The following is a 17,367-nucleotide window of genomic DNA, read 5'->3' on the forward strand; positions in this document are numbered from 1 at the left end:
CAATAAATTTCATTATATTGGGGTTTTACTGTATTCCCTCCATATCCATTTTAACTTATATAATGGTCTACGTGTCTTACCTTCTCTGTCATCTCTGCCCCTTTTCAGTCTCCTCATACAGTACATTTTTACCAATTTACTGATCACCTTTTTCCAATCAGTTTTTTTTTGTAGAATTAATAATGATGATAATAATAATAATAATAATAATAATAATAATAATAATGACAGTAAACAGTGATATCACAAAAAATAGTGATGATAACATTACCAATAATAATAATTCATTATTATTATTATTATTATTTTTTATTTCGTTTTTTTTTTTGCATGTTCATTTCCTGCATGAGTGAGGTAGCATCAAGAACAGATGACAGAGTCTGAGAGGGAAAAATCCTTACTTGGCTCCTTTTTCCTGCCCCTGTTAGTAGCCTTATGTGACATGTAGGAAGTATGTGGGCAGTATTCTTTCATTATTTGTGCCTCCATAGTTACAATGACTGTTTTCAGGTTATTGTCTTTGAATTATTTGTATGCCCTCTAACTTTTGCCACATTAATCTGTTAGTTTCTAATATCTTCCAAGATTAAAAACAGCCTCAAAAGGACCCTGTGGTCTGTTGCTGTTTGAATTCCTTTGTATTACTTATCCCCAGGGATTGTTATTATTAGTAGTAGTATTATCCCAGAACCCCTATCTCTGAAGGGGCTCTTGCAGCTCCAAGGTTGTGGTGCTTCAAGGAGCTGGGAAGTGGTGGACTCTTCTGTTCTTTGAAGAGACTGTATTCCCTTTCACCGATAAATAATGATACAGCATCGTTAAAGTTAACCTTTCATTTGCTGTATACTTGCTCACCTTCATCCATTTCTGGCCCCACCTTGCCCCACATGAAACAGCATCACCACCCCCTGGGTAAGCAAGGTAATGCCAGGAAACAGACGAAGAAAAACCACATCCGCTTGCATCCATGCAAAAGCTGTCATGTGTAATGCTCTCATATGTAACTTAAAAACTTGAATATTTTCTGTGTTTTCAATAGGAAATGATGATTTATTGATCTCTGAATATCTCTAGACATATTTTATCTCATGCAGTACAGTTTGCTGTTCTTTGAGTTACTTAATTATGTTAAAGATTATTGTCATATGGCAAAGTAAAGTGTTGTATCAACAGTTATTCAAACACCCTAATATCTTATTAGCATATCTAGTATTGCATTAAGAATGGTAGTTTTCCTTATTCACTGGTACAACTTGTTAGATGCTGGGCTTTCACTCATTTTGGGAGGGTCAAAATATTATTGTAAACAGGAAAATCTTCATTTCTTGGCAAGGTGGCGGAAAAGTGTGAGAGACACTAAGTTTGTGTACATTAAATCTAGATGCATAGACAGACAAACTATGTGAACATTACGTTTGCAACCATATATAAGCTAAAAACGAGCATTTTGATATATGTTTACAGTAAGAAATACTTGTTTATTTATCTCTAAATATTTCTGGACATATTTTCTCACATACAGTGTAGTATGCTATTCTGTTGTACTTGAATATATTAAAGATTATTATCATATGGTAAAATAAAGCACTTTATCGACAGGAGTTCATCCACTCTCATATCACATTAACTCATCTGGCTGTATATTAAGAGTGAAAGTTTATCAAGGTCTTTGGCACAACATGCTGGGGTCTTATTCATTTTAGAAGGGTCAAAAGACCATTTTCAGTGAGAAAACCTTGAGGACACATCAGTTGTGTCTGCAACTTTAAAACAAGGGATGGAGTGTTAGTGATGGACAATTTGAACAGAGTGAGTAATGTGGCACTTGAGGATATAACTGGGAAGGATAGGGTAACTAAGCGGTGAATGAAAGTGGTGAACAGTTTGTGGAGTTTTGTGTCAAAAAAAGACTAGACATTGTGGTTTGATAAGAGGGAAATACATAAGTATACGTGGGTGAGTAGTTTAGATGGAGTGCAGACATCATTGAATTATGCACTAACTGATAGGGGGCTCTGGTCTTGGTGCATTATATGTGACAGCTTGAGAGTGGATGTGAGCAAACAAGGACATTTCTTCATCTGTTCCTGGCACTAGCTTACTATTATGGGAAATGGCAAACGTGTGAAACAACTTAATGATAAGTTTGCAAAAGAGACTCTTGGATGTTTATGTGCTGGGAGGAGCAGCTGGTGGGATTCCTGATGACTGCTTTGGGGAGGCAAGGGTGCAGGCTTATTGAGGGTTTAGAAAAAGAGGAAATTATGTACATGGGAAGAGGGTAGCAAAAGTGAGTGAGCTTGGTAGAGGGGCTTTTGTGAAGAGGGACCATGAAAGACTAAGAATAGCATGGCAAAAGATAAAATTAAATGAAGCTAGGGGAGTGGATGATGAGTTGAGGATATTTAGGAAAGATGTGTTTACATGTGTTAGAAATGTGTTTGACTTGCGATAAGTGGAACATGGGCATGTGAATAAAGGTTGTGAGTGGTGGAATGAGGAAGTCAAATTGCTAGTGAAAGAGAAAAAGTAGTTGTTTGGGAATTATTTGTAGGGAAGGAGTGCAAGGGGTTAGATTTATAAGAGAAAGCTGCTGGGGGTCAAGAGGAAGACACAGGGGCTTAAGAAAGCAAATGAGAGTTTGGATGAGTGAGTATCAGCAAATGTCAGGGAGAACTGATGGTAGGATGAAAACAAGTGAACAAGTGGGAACTTCAATGAAAGGGGGCAGATGGGGAGGTGTCAGCTGGAAGAGATGAGATGAAGAAGAGGAGAAGGATTGAGTATTTCAAGGAAATGTTGAATTTGTTTGACGATAGGGTGGCAGATGTGGGGTCTTTTGTCTTTGGAGAAGTGCAGGGCAAAGAGTCATTGGTTTGATGAAAAGAGAAGAAGTGGTGAAAGCCTCCCATAAAGTGCAGTGTGGCAAAGCAGCTGGAGTGGATGAGATTGGACTTGAATTTCTTAAGAAAAGGATCGACTGTATTGTTGACTGGTTAGTTAGGATTTTCAGTGTATGTATGGATTATGGTGAGGTGCATGGGGATTGGAGGAAAGCTTTTGTATAAAGGCAAGGAGGACAAAAGTGAATGTTCAAATTTCAGAGGTATAACTTTGTTGAGTACACCTGGTAAGGGAGAGTAATGATTGAAAGGGTGGTATCATGCACAAAACATCAGCCTTGGGAGGAACAGTGTGGTTTCAGGATTGGTTAAGGATGTGTGGATCAGATGTATGATTTGACAAATTTGTGTAAAAAATACCTAGATGAATAGAAGGGTATGTATGTGGTACTTATGGATTTGGAGAGATCGTTTGATAGGGTTGATAGAGATGTTTCATGTGGAAGGAAAGTTATCAGAAGTGAGGAGTTTGAATTTAGAGAGTAAGGTGTGCATGCAGTAGGAGGAGAGGAGGATGAGTGGTTCCAGGCAAAAGTAGGCCTGCAGCTGTTAAATCTCTCCACCTATAATTTGTTGAGGGAAGTAAAAGCAAAGATTTCAGGGAGAGGAGTGGGTCTGCAGTCTGTTAGAGGATGGGTTGACCTGGGAGGTGTCTGTTTTTATTTGCTGTTGAGAAGTGTGAAACTGTACAAGTTTGTTTCTAAGTTTGGGAGAGTGTGTGAAAGTAGAAATGTGAATAAAAGCAAGGTTATTAGGGTAACTAGTGGAAAGAGACATCAGTTGGAGTGTGCATTTGAATGGAGAGAACATAGAGGAAGTGAAGTGTTTTAGATGCCTGGGAGTGGACATGGCAGCAAATGGAACAATGGGAGTGAAAGTGAGCCATAGGGTGGGTGAGGTTAAAGATCCAGGGTACATTGAGGAATCTGTGGAAAGAGAGGTCACTGTCTGTGAGAGCAAATATGGATTTGTTTGATGGTGTGATACCCCTGATGGTGTTGTATGGATGTGAGCCCTTGTTGACCGTGTACAGAAGAGGGGTGAATTTGTTGGAAATTAAAAGTTTGAGGACAGTATATAGTGTGACAAGGGTTGATTGGATAAGAAATGATAGGGTAAGCAAGAGGTGTGGATGTAAGAGGAATGTGGACGAGAGGACTGAGGAGGATGTGCTGAATTGTTTTGGACAAATGGATAGGATAATTAATAGGGTATATATATGTTGTAAGGATAGTTAATAGGATTTATATGTTGTAAGTGGAGGAAATAAGGAGAATGAGGGGACTGAATTGGAGATGGAAGGGTGGAGTGAAAGGGGCTTTGACTGTTTGAGGCCTGAACACCCAGGAAGGTGTGAGGAGTGAAAGGGATAGAGCAGACTGGAGCATTGTGGTATTCCAAGGATGGTATTCTGTCTGTGAGCTGAACCAGGGCATACAAAGTGGTTAGGGAAAACCATGAAAAGGTCTTTGGGTTTAGTTGTTGAAAGAGGACTCTAGTTTTGGTGCATTATACATGGCAGCTGGAGAATTGATGCGAGTAAGTGAAGCCATATCTTTGTCTTTTTGTGCTTCTACCTTGCTAACAGGCCATTTCCTGCATTAGCATTAGGAACAGACAAAGAAATAGTTTTCCATTTAAATCTACCAACAACACCATGTCATCAACAAAGAACAACTGACTTAAATCCCATGTACACCACCCGATCCATAAAAGAATTTGATAACCATGGTGACATCACACATACCCCTACTGCAGACCCACCTTTACCTGGAACAATTTACCCTCCTTTCTTCCTACTTACACACATGCCTCACTCTCTTAACAAGAACTCTTCATTGTTCGTAGCGACTATCCTCCCAACATATAATCACAGCACCTTCCACAAAGGATCTCTTTCAACCGTAATATACACTTTATCCAGATCTGTAAACACCACATACAAGTCCTTCTGCTTCTCAAAGTATTTCTTGCATTCATTCTAGAAATCAAACACTTGATCTACACATCCTATACCACTCCTGTAACCACATGTTCCTCCCGTATGATAGTTTGCTTGTTCCAACTCTCTCAATCACCACTCTCCCTTACAACTTACCTGGCACATTCAACAAATTTATTCCTTTGTAATTGGAACGTTCAGTTTTGTCCCTTTGGCCTTTATTCTGACACTAAATAGGCTTTCTTCAAATTCTCAGACACCTCACCATGAGCCATACATACAATGCCTGCTTGATCAGTAGTGCTACCCCATCCTTAGCTCTTGCCCTCACACCAACCCCTGAATTTACCCATAAGACATTCCCAAACTGTTTGTCACCCATACCTAAAGCTTTGGTTCACCCAGAGCCAGAACATCCAGGTTCCTTTCCTCAAACACACTACCTATTTCCTGTTACTTCTTATTTTGGTTACATCTCCACAATTTAGACACCACAGCCTGAGCCTTTAAGGAGAATAACAACTTCTTGCTTGGCTCCTACTGTTCAGTCTTTTATAAACTGAATGACAAGAAAGGGGTATGCAGCCCCTGCTCCCTCCCTTCTTTGTTGTGGGCTATAGATAGTGTTGTACAGAGGAAGATGGATGTGTTGGAAATGAAATGTTTGAGGACAATATGTGGTGTGAGGTGGTTTGATCAAGTAAGTAATGAAAGGGTGAGTGTGTGTTAATTAAAAAAGTGTGGTTTAGAGAGCAGAAGAGGCTGTGTTGAAATGTTTGGACATATGGAGAGAATGAGTGAGAAAGGTTGACAAAGAGGATATGTGTCAGAGGTGAGGGAACAAAAAGTGGGAGACCAGATTGGGGTGGATGGTTGGAGTGAAAAAGATTTTGAGCAATCAGGGCCTGAACATGCGGGAGAGTGAGAGGCATGCAAGGAATAGAGTGAATTGGAATGATGTGGTGTACCAGGGTCGACATGCTGTCAGTGGACTGAATCAGGGCATGTGAAATATCTTGAATAAACCATGGAAAGGTCTGTGGGGCCTGGATGTGGATAGGGAGTTGTAGTTTTGGTGCATTACACATGGCAGCTAGAGACCGAGTGTGAACAAATGTGGCCTTTTTTTTGTCTGTTTCCTGGTGCTACCTTACTGATGCAGGGAGTGAAAAAGATTTTGAGCGATCGGGGCCTGAACATGCAGGAGGGTGAAAGGCGTGCATTAAATAGATTGAATTAGAACCATTTGGTATACTGGGGTTGATGTGCCATCAGTAGACTGAACCAGGGCATGTGAAAAGTCCAAGGTAAAGTATGGAAAGAGTTGTGGTTCCTGGATGTGGATAGGGAGCTGTGGTTTTGGTGCATTACACATGAAAGGTTGAGAATGGATGTGAGCAGATGTGGCCTTTCTTCATATCTTTCCTGGTGCTATCTCACTCTTGCAGGGGGTGGCGATGCTGTTTTCTGTGGAGTAAGGTGGCATTGGGAATGGTATAGAAGGAAACCTGTTAGAAGCAGTGAGTTTTTATTATGATAAGACTTTCCACCAGTTACCCTAAGTAGCACATTCACATCCAAGAGTCTCCCTTTTGCATGCCTGTCATTTAATATGTAATTCAGTAGTGCCCACTTACCATATGCCATGTATACTTATATACATCCCAGTTTTTAAACCAGATATTCCCAGTTACGAGTCCTTTTTTTTTTTGCAGATAACTGCACAAGCTATTCACGATATCCATTAACCTTACTGAGTATCCCATACCCCTCCAGTTATACCGTCAACTGCCACGTTACCCACTTTCATATTCAAATTGCCCATCACTTATACACAATCTCTCACATTAGAACTGTTGACACACTTATTCAGCTGCTCCCAAAACACATTTCACTTCATCATCCTTCGTATGGCCTGGTGCATAAGCTATTAGAAATAATCACCAAACTTTTCCTAATCCACTTTAATTTTTACCCACCTCGTTGTGGAGCTCACTTCATAGCTCTTGCCCTCGCACTAACCTCTGACTTTACCCCTAAAACATTCCCAAACCATTCTTCCCCCTTACCCTTGAGCTCTATTTCATTCAGAGCTAGAACTTCAAGGTCCCTTTTCTTAAATGGAAATTCTGATCTCTCTCTTCTCATCTTGGTTACATCCAAACATGTTCAGAAACCTCAGCCTAAGCCTTCATGGAGGATGAGCACTCCTCATTTGGCTCTTACTGTTCCATCTTTTACAAACTTTAATTACAAAAAGGGGAGGGTTTCCAACAACATCCAGGGAATATGTGGGAAGTATTCTTTTGCCTTTATTATCCCCAGGAAGATAAATTTTTTGTTTCATATATTTTTTCCATGCCCTCCATAGTGAGAGTGTGCCCGGAACAGATGAAGACTGGCCGCATTTGCTTTCATCCTTTCTCCATCTGTCATGTATATTGCACCAAAACCACACCCTCTATCTGCAGTCAAGTCCCATAGATCTCTTTATGGTTGAACTCTTCATATTCCCTGGTTCAGCCCAATGACATTATGTTGCCCCCGTGTGGCACTGCCTCAATCCTCAGGAAGCTGTTTACATCCGATAAGCAGGACCACAGATCAGAAAGTTTGAGAATACTTTGTGGGTCTTTGTGGGAATAGCAGAGGAATAGAAAAGTAAGTGTTTAGAGTCTTCAATGTGGATGTTGCATCTTGGGCATGGGGATCTTGTAATGTGTTCAATCTATGTTTGTAATGCTGGCGAGATGGATGGTGTCCAGAACACAACCAAGTGAGGATAACTCATACATATCTAAGCTGTTTAGTTACTGGTGGGTGTATGTCTTGGTGTGGTATTTAAGACAAGGTTTAGAGAGCAGTTGTTTAGTTCTTGTTGGGTCATTTTTGTCACTTATGATTTTTGGGAAAGGGCAATCTGTAAATATAGATTAGTGGGTGAAGCAGGGGTAAGCTTTTTATTTTATTGGGTGGATTTTATTGGTTTGGATGAGAAGGGTCTGGTCCTGTTGTTAAGAATTGAGTGCTGAGCATATTGAGTGGAGATTGTATTGGAACTAGAACTATTTTTGCTTCGCTTTGTAGGTATTGAATGTTTGCGGTTCTTAGACAGCTGGTGATTGTTCTGACTGCTCTGTTTTTTGTGGTTTGCAGCTTTGTTATATTTGCTTTTGACAGGGTGGATGAGCAGGCACGGCGGCCGGGGACGGCTCGAAACTGCGCTCCGCACGGGAGCAGGGAGAAGTGGGCTCCTTTGGGACAGGAGGTCGATTGATGAGGTTGATCCATGTAAGCAGACGTCAGCCAGGGGCTCATAGCTCTTCATCATGCTGCTGTAGCTGGTTGTGCCTTCAGTGTTGATCTCCAGTACACAATGCTGCCTCTTGTAGGCGGGTATATATGTTTCTTTCTTTCATACTATTCGCCATTTCCCACATTAGCGAGGTAGCATTAAGAACAGAGGACTGGGCCTTTGAGGGAATATCCTCACCTGGCCCCCTTCTATGTTCCTTCTTTTGGAAAAAAAGAAAAGAAAATGTAATAATGCACCGAAACCACAGCTCCCTTTCCACATCCAGGCCCCACAGAACTTTCCATGGTTTACCCCAGACGCTTCACATGCCCTGGTTCAATCCATTGACAGCATGTCGACCCCGGTATACCACATCGTTCCAATTCACTCTATTCCTTGCACGCCTTTCACCCTCCTGCATGTTCAGGCCCCGATCACTCAAAAGCTTTTTCACTCCATCTTTCCACCTCCAATTTGGTCTCCCAATTCTCCTCATTCCCTCCACCTCTGACACATATATCCTCTTGGTCAATCTTTCCTCACTCATTCTCTCCATGTGACCAAACCATTTCAAAACACCCTCTTCTGCTCTCTCAACCACACTCTTTTTATTTCCACACATCTCTCTTACCCTTACATTACTTACTCAGTCAAACCACCTCACACCACATATTGCCCTCAAACATCTCATTTCCAGCACATCCACCCTCCTGCGCACAACTCTATCCATAGCCCACACCTCGCAACCATACAACATTGTTGGAACCACTATTCCTTCAAACATACCCATTTTTGCTTTCCGAGATAATGTTCTCGACTTCCAAACATTCTTCAAGGCTTCCAGAATTTCCGCCCCCTCCCCCACCCTATGATTCACTTCCGCTTCCATGGTTCCATCCACTGCCAGATCCACACCCAGATATCTAAAACACTTTACTTCCTCCAGTTTTTCTCCATTCAAACTTACCTCCCAATTAACTTGACCTTCAACCCTACTGTACCTAATAACCTTGCTCTTATTCACATTTACTCTTAACTTTCTTCTTTCACACACTTTACCAAACTCAGTCACCAGCTTCTGCAGTTTCTCACATGAATTAGCCACCAGCGCTGTATCATCAGCGAACAACAACTGACTCACTTCCCAAGCTCTCTCATCCACAACAGACTGCATACTTGCCCCTCTTTCCAAAACTCTTGCATTCACCTCCCTAACAACCCCATCCATAAACAAATTAAACAACCATGGAGACATCACACACCCCTGCTGCAAAGCTCCATTCACTGAGAACCAATCACTTTCCTCTCTTCCTACACGTACACATGCCTTACATCCTTGATAAAAACTTTTCACATCTTCTAACAACTTACCTCCCACACCATATATTCTTAATACCTTCCACAGAGCATCTCTATCAACTCTATCATATGCCTTCTCCAGATCCATAAATGCTACATACAAATCCATTTGCTTTTCTAAGTATTTCTCACATACATTCTTCAAAGCAAACACATGATCCACACATCCTCTACCACTTCTGAAACCACTCTGCTCTTCCCCAATCTGATGCTCTGTACATGTCTTCACCCTCTCAATCAATACCCTCCCATATAATTTACCAGGAATACTCAACAAACTTATACCTCTGTAATTTGAGCACCCACTCTTATCCCCTTTGCCTTTGTACAATGGCACTATGCAAGCATTCCGCCAATCCTCAGGCACTTCACCATGAATCATACATTAAATAACCTTACCAACCAGTCAACAATACAGTCACCCCCTTTTTTAATAAATTCCACTGCAATACCATCCAAACCTGCTGCCGTGCCGGCTTTCATCTTCTGCAAAGCTTTTACTACCTCTTCTCTGTTTACCAAATCATTTTCCCTAACCCTCTCAATTTGCACACCACCTCGACCAAAACCCCCTATATCTGCCACTCTATCATCAAATACATTCAACAAACCTTCAAAATACTCACTCCATCTCCTTCTCACATCACCACTACTTGTTATCACCTCCCCATTTGCCCCCTTCACTGAAGTTCCCATTTGCTCCCCTGTCTTACGCACTTTATTTACCTCCTTCCAAAACATCTTTTTATTCTCCCTAAAATCTAATGATACTCTCTCACCCCAACTCTCATTTGCCCTCTTTTTCACCTATTGCACCTTTCTCTTGACCTCCTGCCTCTTTTCTTTTATACATCTCCCACTCATTTGCATTTTTTCCCTGCAAAAATCGTCCAAATGCCTCTCTTCTCTTTCACTAATAATTTTACTTCTTCATCCCACCACTCACTACCCTTTCTAATCAACCCACCTCCCACGCTTCTCATGCCACAAGCATCTTTTGCGCAAGCCATCACTGCTTCCCTAAATACATCCCATTCCTCCCCCACTCCCCTTACCTCCTTTGTTCTCACCTTTTTCCATTTTGTACTCACTCTCTCCTGGTACTTCCTCATACAAATCTCCTTCCCAAGCTCACTTTCACCACTCTCTTCTCCCCAACATTCTCTCTTCTTTTATGAAAACCCCTACAAATCTTCAACATCGCCTCCACAAGATAATGATCAGACATCCCTCCAGTTGCACCTCTCAGCACATTAACATCCAAAAGTCTCTCTTTCGCGCGCCCATCAATTAACACGTAATCCAATAACACTCTCTGGCCATCTCTCCTACTTACATACGTATACTTATGTATATCTCGCTTTTTAAACCAGGTATTCCCAATCACCAGTCCTTTTTCAGCACATAAATCTACAAGCTCTTCACCATTTCCATTTACAACACTGAACACCCCATGTATACCAATTATTCCCTCAACTGCCACATTACTCACCTTTGCATTTAAATCACCCATCACTATAACCCGGTATTGTGCATCAAAACTACTAACACACTCATATCTATATTGTCCTTGGGGACAGGGGAGAAGGAATACTTCCCACATATTCCTGCATGTCGTAGAATGCGACTAAAAAGGGAGAGGGGAGCGGGGCTGGAAATCCTCCCCTCCTGTTTTCTATTTTCCAAAAGAAGGAACAGAGAAGCATGCCAAGTGAGGATATTCCCTCAAAGGCTCAGTCCTCTGTTCTTAACGCTACCTCACTAATGCGGGAAATGGCAAATATGTATGAAAAAAGAATATATATATATATATATATATATATATATATATATATATATATATATATATATATATATATATATATATATATATATATATATATATATATATATATATATATATATATATATATATATGTATGTATGTATGTATGTATGTATGTATGTATGTATGTATGTATGTATTTATGTATGTATGTATATATATATATATATATATATATATATATATATATATATATATATATATATATATATATATATATATGTATGTATGTATGTATGTATGTATGTATGTATGTATGTATGTATATATATATATATATATATATATATATATATATATATATATATATATATATATATATATATATATATATATATATATATGTATTTTTTTTTTTTGCCGCTGTCTCCCGCGTTTGCGAGGTAGCGCAAGGAAACAGACGAAAGAAATGGCCCAACCCACCCCCATACACATGTATATACATACGTCCACACACGCAAATATACATACCTACACAGCTTTCCATGGTTCACCCCAGACGCTTCACATGCCCTGATTCAATCCACTGACAGCACGTCAACCCCGGTATACCACATCGATCCAATTCACTCTATACTTGCCCTCCTTTCACCCTCCTGCATGTTCAGGCCCCGATCACACAAAATCTTTTTCACTCCATCTTTCCACCTCCAATTTGGTCTCCCACTTCTCCTCGTTCCCTCCACCTCCGACACATATATCCTCTAGGTCAATCTTTCCTCACTCATTCTCTCCATGTGCCCAAACCATTTCAAAACACCCTCTTCTGCTCTCTCAACCACGCTCTTTTTATTTCCACACATCTCTCTTACCCTTATGTTACTTACTCGATCAAACCACCTCACACCACACATTGTCCTCAAACATCTCATTTCCAGCACATCCATCCTCCTGCGCACAACTCTATCCATAGCCCACGCCTCGCAACCATACAAAATTGTTGGAACCACTATTCCTTCAAACATAGCCATTTTTGCTTTCCGAGATAATGTTCTCGACTTCCACACATTCTTCAAGGCTCCCAGGATTTTCGCCCCCTCCCCCACCCTATGATCTACTTCTGCTTCCATGGTTCCATCTGCTGCCAGATCCACTCCCAGATATCTAAAACACTTTACTTCCTCCAGTTTTTCTCCATTCAAACTTACCTCCCAATTGACTTGACCCTCAGCCCTACTGTACCTAATTACCTTGCTCTTATTCACATTTACTCTTAACTTTCTTCTTTCACACACTTTACCAAACTCAGTCACCAGCTTCTGCAGTTTCTCACATGAATCAGCCACCAGCGCTGTATCATCAGCGAACAACAGCTGACTCACTTCCCAAGCTCTCTCATCCCCAACAAACTTCATACTTGCCCCTCTATATATATATATATATATATATATATCTTTCACTGCTTCTAACAACTTGCCTCCCACACCATATATTCTTAATACCTTCCACAGAGCATCTCTATCAACTCTATCATATGCCTTCTCCAGATCCATAAATGCTACATACAAATCCATTTGCTTTTCTAAGTATTTCTCACATACATTCTTCAAAGCAAACACCTGATCCACACATCCTCTACCACTTCTGAAACCACACTGCTCTCCCCCAATCTGATGCTCTGTACATGCCTTCACCCTCTCAATCAATACCCTCCCATATAATTTACCTGGAATACTCAACAAACTTATACCTCTGTAATTTGAGCACTCACTCTTATCCCCTTTGCCTTTGTACAATAGCACTATGCACGCATTCCACCAGTCCCTCATGTGTACGTGTAGGAAGAGAGGAAAGTGATTGGTTCTCAGTGAATGTAGGTTTGTGGCAGGGGTGTGTGATGTCTCCATGGTTGTTTAATTTGTTTATGGATGGGGTTGTTAGGGAGGTGAATGCAAGAGTTTTGGAAAGAGGGGCAAGTATGAAGTCTGTTGTGGATGAGAGAGCTTGGGAAGTGAGTCAGTTGTTGTTCGCTGATGATACAGCGCTGGTGGCTGATTCATGTGAGAAACTGCAGAAGCTGGTGACTGAGTTTGGTAAAGTGTGTGAAAGAAGAAAGTTAAGAGTAAATGTGAATAAGAGCAAGGTTATTAGGTACAGTAGGGTTGAGGGTCAAGTCAATTGGGAGGTAAGTTTGAATGGAGAAAAATTGGAGGAAGTAAAGTGTTTTAGATGTCTGGGAGTGGATCTGGCAGCGGATGGAACCATGGAAGGGGAAGTGAATCATAGGGTGGGGGAGGGGGCGAAAATCCTGGGAGCCTTGAAGAATGTGTGGAAGTCGAGAACATTATCTCGGAAAGCAAAAATGGGTATGTTTGAAGGAATAGTGGTTCCAACAATGTTGTATGGTTGTGAGGCGTGGGCTATGGATAGAGTTGTGCGGAGGAGGGTGGATGTGCTGGAAATGAGATGTTTGAGGACAATGTGTGGTGTGAGGTGGTTTGATCGAGTAAGTAACGTAAGGGTAAGAGAGATGTGTGGAAATAAAGAGTGTGGTTGAGAGAGCAGAAGAGGGTGTTTTGAAATGGTTTAGGCACATGGAGAGAATGAGTGAGGAAAGATTAACCAAGAGGATATATGTGTCGGAGGTGGAGGGAACGAGGAGAAGTGGGAGACCAAATTGGAGGTGGAAAGATGAAGTGAAAAAGATTTTGTGTGATCGGGGCCTGAACATGCAGGAGGGTGAAAGGAGGGCAAGGAATAGAGTGAATTGGATCGATGTGGTATACCGGGGTTGACGTGCTGTCAGTGGATTGAATCAGGGCATGTGAAGCGTCTGGGGTAAAACCATGGAAAGCTGTGTAGGTATGTATATTTGTGTGTGTGGACGTGTATGTATATACATGTGTATGGGGGTGGGTTGGGCCATTTCTTTCGTCTGTTTCCTTGCGCTACCTCACAAACGCGGGTGTTTGCTTTGAAGAATGTATGTGAGAAATACTTAGAAAAGCAAATGGATTTGTATGTAGCATTTATGGATCTGGAGAAGGCATATGATAGAGTTGATAGAGATGCTCTGTGGAAGGTATTAAGAATATATGGTGTGGGAGGCAAGTTGTTAGAAGCAGTGAAAAGTTTTTATCGAGGATGTAAGGCATGTGTACCTGTAGGAAGAGAGGAAAGTGATTGGTTCTCAGTGAATGTAGGTTTGCGGCAGGGGTGTGTGATGTCTCCATGGTTGTTTAATTTGTTTATGGATGGGGTTGTAAGGGAGGTAAATGCAAGAGTCCTGGAAAGAGGGGCAAGTATGAAGTCTGTTGGGGATGAGAGAGCTTGGGAAGTGAGTCAGTTGTTGTTCGCTGATGATACAGCGCTGGTGGCTGATTCATGTGAGAAACTGCAGAAGCTGGTGACTGAGTTTGGTAAAGTGTGTGGAAGAAGAAAGTTGAGAGTAAATGTGAATAAGAGCAAGGTTATTAGGTACAGTAGGGGTGAGGGTCAAGTCAATTGGGAGGTGAGTTTGAATGGAGAAAAACTGGAGGAAGTGAAGTGTTTTAGATATCTGGGAGTGGATCTGTCAGCGGATGGAACCATGGAAGCGGAAGTGGATCATAGGGTGGGGGAGGGGGCGAAAAATTTTGGGAGCCTTGAAAAATGTGTGGAAGTCGAGAACATTATCTCGGAAAGCAAAAATGGGTATGTTTGAGGGAATAGTGGTTCCAACAATGTTGTATGGTTGCGAGGCGTGGGCTATGGATAGAGATGTGCGCAGGAGGATGGATGTGCTGGAAATGAGATGTTTGAGGACAATGTGTGGTGTGAGGTGGTTTGATCGAGTAAGTAACGAAAGGGTAAGAGAGATGTGTGGAAATAAAAAGAGCGTGGTTGAGAGAGCAGAAGAGGGTGTTTTGAAATGGTTTGGGCACATGGAGAGAATGAGTGAGGAGAGATTGACCAAGAGGATATATGTGTCGGAGGTGGAGGGAACGAGGAGAAGAGGGAGACCAAATTGGAGGTGGAAAGATGGAGTGAAAAAGATTTTGTGTGATCGGGGCCTGAACATGCAGGAGGGTGAAAGGAGGGCAAGAAATAGAGTGAATTGGAGTCATGTGGTATACAGGGGTTGACGTGCTGTCAGTGGATTGAAGCAAGGCATGTGAAGCGTCTGGGGTAAACCATGGAAAGCTGTGTAGGTATGTATATTTGCGTGTGTGGACGTGTGTATGTACATGTGTATGGGGGGGGGGGGGGTTGGGCCATTTCTTTCGTCTGTTTCCTTGCGCTACCTCGCAGACGCGGGAGACAGCGACAAAGTATAAAAAAAAAAAAAAAAAAAAAAAAATATATATATATATATATATATTTTTAATATACTTGATTGCTGTTTCCTGTGTCATCGAGGTAGTGCCAGGACACAGATGAAGAAAGACACATCCACTCACACACACACATATATACATGTATATGCATGTATTTAGACGTACATACATATATACACATGTACATATTCATACTTACTCACCTTCATCTATTCCCAATGCTACCCTGCTCCACAGGAAACCACAAAATGCATGAAAGAGAAAAAAAAACATACTTTCTCTTCTCCTCCACACCTAATTGCTGCCCCCTGCATCAGCATGGTAGCACCAGGAAACAGATGAAGAAAGGCTACATCCACATATGAGCTGTCATGTGTAATGTTCAGAACCCTTAACTTCTTATACACCCTGTGACTCGCTTCCGCTTCCATGTTTTCATTTGGTGCCAAGTTCACTCCCAGATATCTAAAGCCCTTCACTTTCTCTGGTTTTTCTCCATTCAAACTCACATCCCAACTGACTAGTCCCTTAACCGTGCTGAACCTAATAAGCTTGCTTTTATTCACATTCTCAACTTTCATCATTCATATACTCTTCCAAACTCAGTGACCAACTTTTGCAGTTTCTCACTCAAATTAGCCACCAGTTCTGTATCATTGACTAACAATAGCTGACTCACTTCCCAGTCCCTTTCATCCCCACAGACTGCATACTTGCTCCTTTCTGCAAGACTTTTGCATTTACCTCCCTTACCACCTTATTCATAAACAAATTAAACCATGGAGACATCACACACCCCTGCCATAGACCAACCTTCACCGGGAACCACTCACTCACCTTTCTTCCTACTCATACACACATCTTATACTCACCCTACAGCTTACTTCACTTCCACAGTTCCATTTGAGCCATGTCCACTCCTAGGTATTTGAAACATCCCACTTCCTTTAGGTTCTCACAATTCAAATGAAAAAGTTTCTTTCCACTGCTGAATAACCTTACTTTTATTTGTATTTACTCTCACATTCTTCTTTCATACAGTATCCCAGACTAAAACAGCTTTTGCAGTATGCCTCTAAAAGCTGCCATCAGCAAAGAACTTATTTATCATCCAGGACCCACTGCCTCTGTCAGACTGTAGACCTGTCCCTCTCTCCAAAACCTTGGTATTCACCTCCCTCACCATTCTAGCTATAAACAGATTAAACAGCCATGGTGACATCACACACCCTTGCTGCAAGAGTTGAGAAAGAATATTGCCCATGTATCTCCTGTATGTTGCAAAAGGCGAATAAAAGGGGCAGGGGGAAGGCATTGGAAATCCTTCGCTCCTGAATTGTATTCCAAAAGAAGTTATAGAGGAAGGAGCCAAGCTAGGATTTGTTCTTCTGAGGTTCAGCCCTCTATCCCATATATATATATATATATATATATATATATATATATATATATATATATATATATATATATTGCTACCTCGCTAATGCGGGAAATGGCGAAGTTTAAAAGAAAAAAAAAGATATATATATATATATATATATATTTGAAATAAGGGAGAAAGAATACTTCCTATGTATTCCCCGCATGTCATAGAAGGCAACTAAAAGGGGAGGGAGCGGGGGGCTGGGAATCCTCCCCTCCAGTTTTAACCTTTCCAAAAGATGGAACAGAGGAGGCCCAAGTGAGGATTTTCCATCTAAGGCTCATTCCTCTGTTCTTAGCGCTACCTCGCTAACAGGAAATAGCAAATATGTTTGAAAAAAATTATATATATATATATATATATA

At 41.2% G+C, this 17,367-nt stretch overlaps 1 protein-coding gene across 13 annotated transcripts in view; it reads left to right on the plus strand.

Annotated features, from left to right (window-relative positions):
* Positions 1-17,367, plus strand: part of LOC139760850 (uncharacterized) — a 100,837-nt gene that overhangs the window by 78,180 nt on the left and 5,290 nt on the right. For 6 of the 13 annotated variants that reach the window (XR_011715416.1, XM_071684528.1, XM_071684529.1 and 3 more), the window contains one exon: positions 8,026-8,136. The exons of 6 other annotated variants lie outside the window; for them this stretch is intronic. Coding sequence is in view for 5 of the 7 variants with exons in the window: in XM_071684528.1 (XP_071540629.1) it covers positions 8,026-8,136 (111 nt within the window). In the remaining 2 variants the exon portion in view is untranslated. Of the gene's footprint in view, positions 1-8,025; positions 8,137-17,367 lie in introns of those variants that run through there. One more of the 13 variants, XM_071684540.1, reaches the window with a different exon arrangement.

Source organism: Panulirus ornatus, chromosome 38 (genome assembly GCF_036320965.1).
Source record: "Panulirus ornatus isolate Po-2019 chromosome 38, ASM3632096v1, whole genome shotgun sequence".
Classification (NCBI taxonomy): Eukaryota; Metazoa; Arthropoda; class Malacostraca; order Decapoda; family Palinuridae; genus Panulirus; species Panulirus ornatus.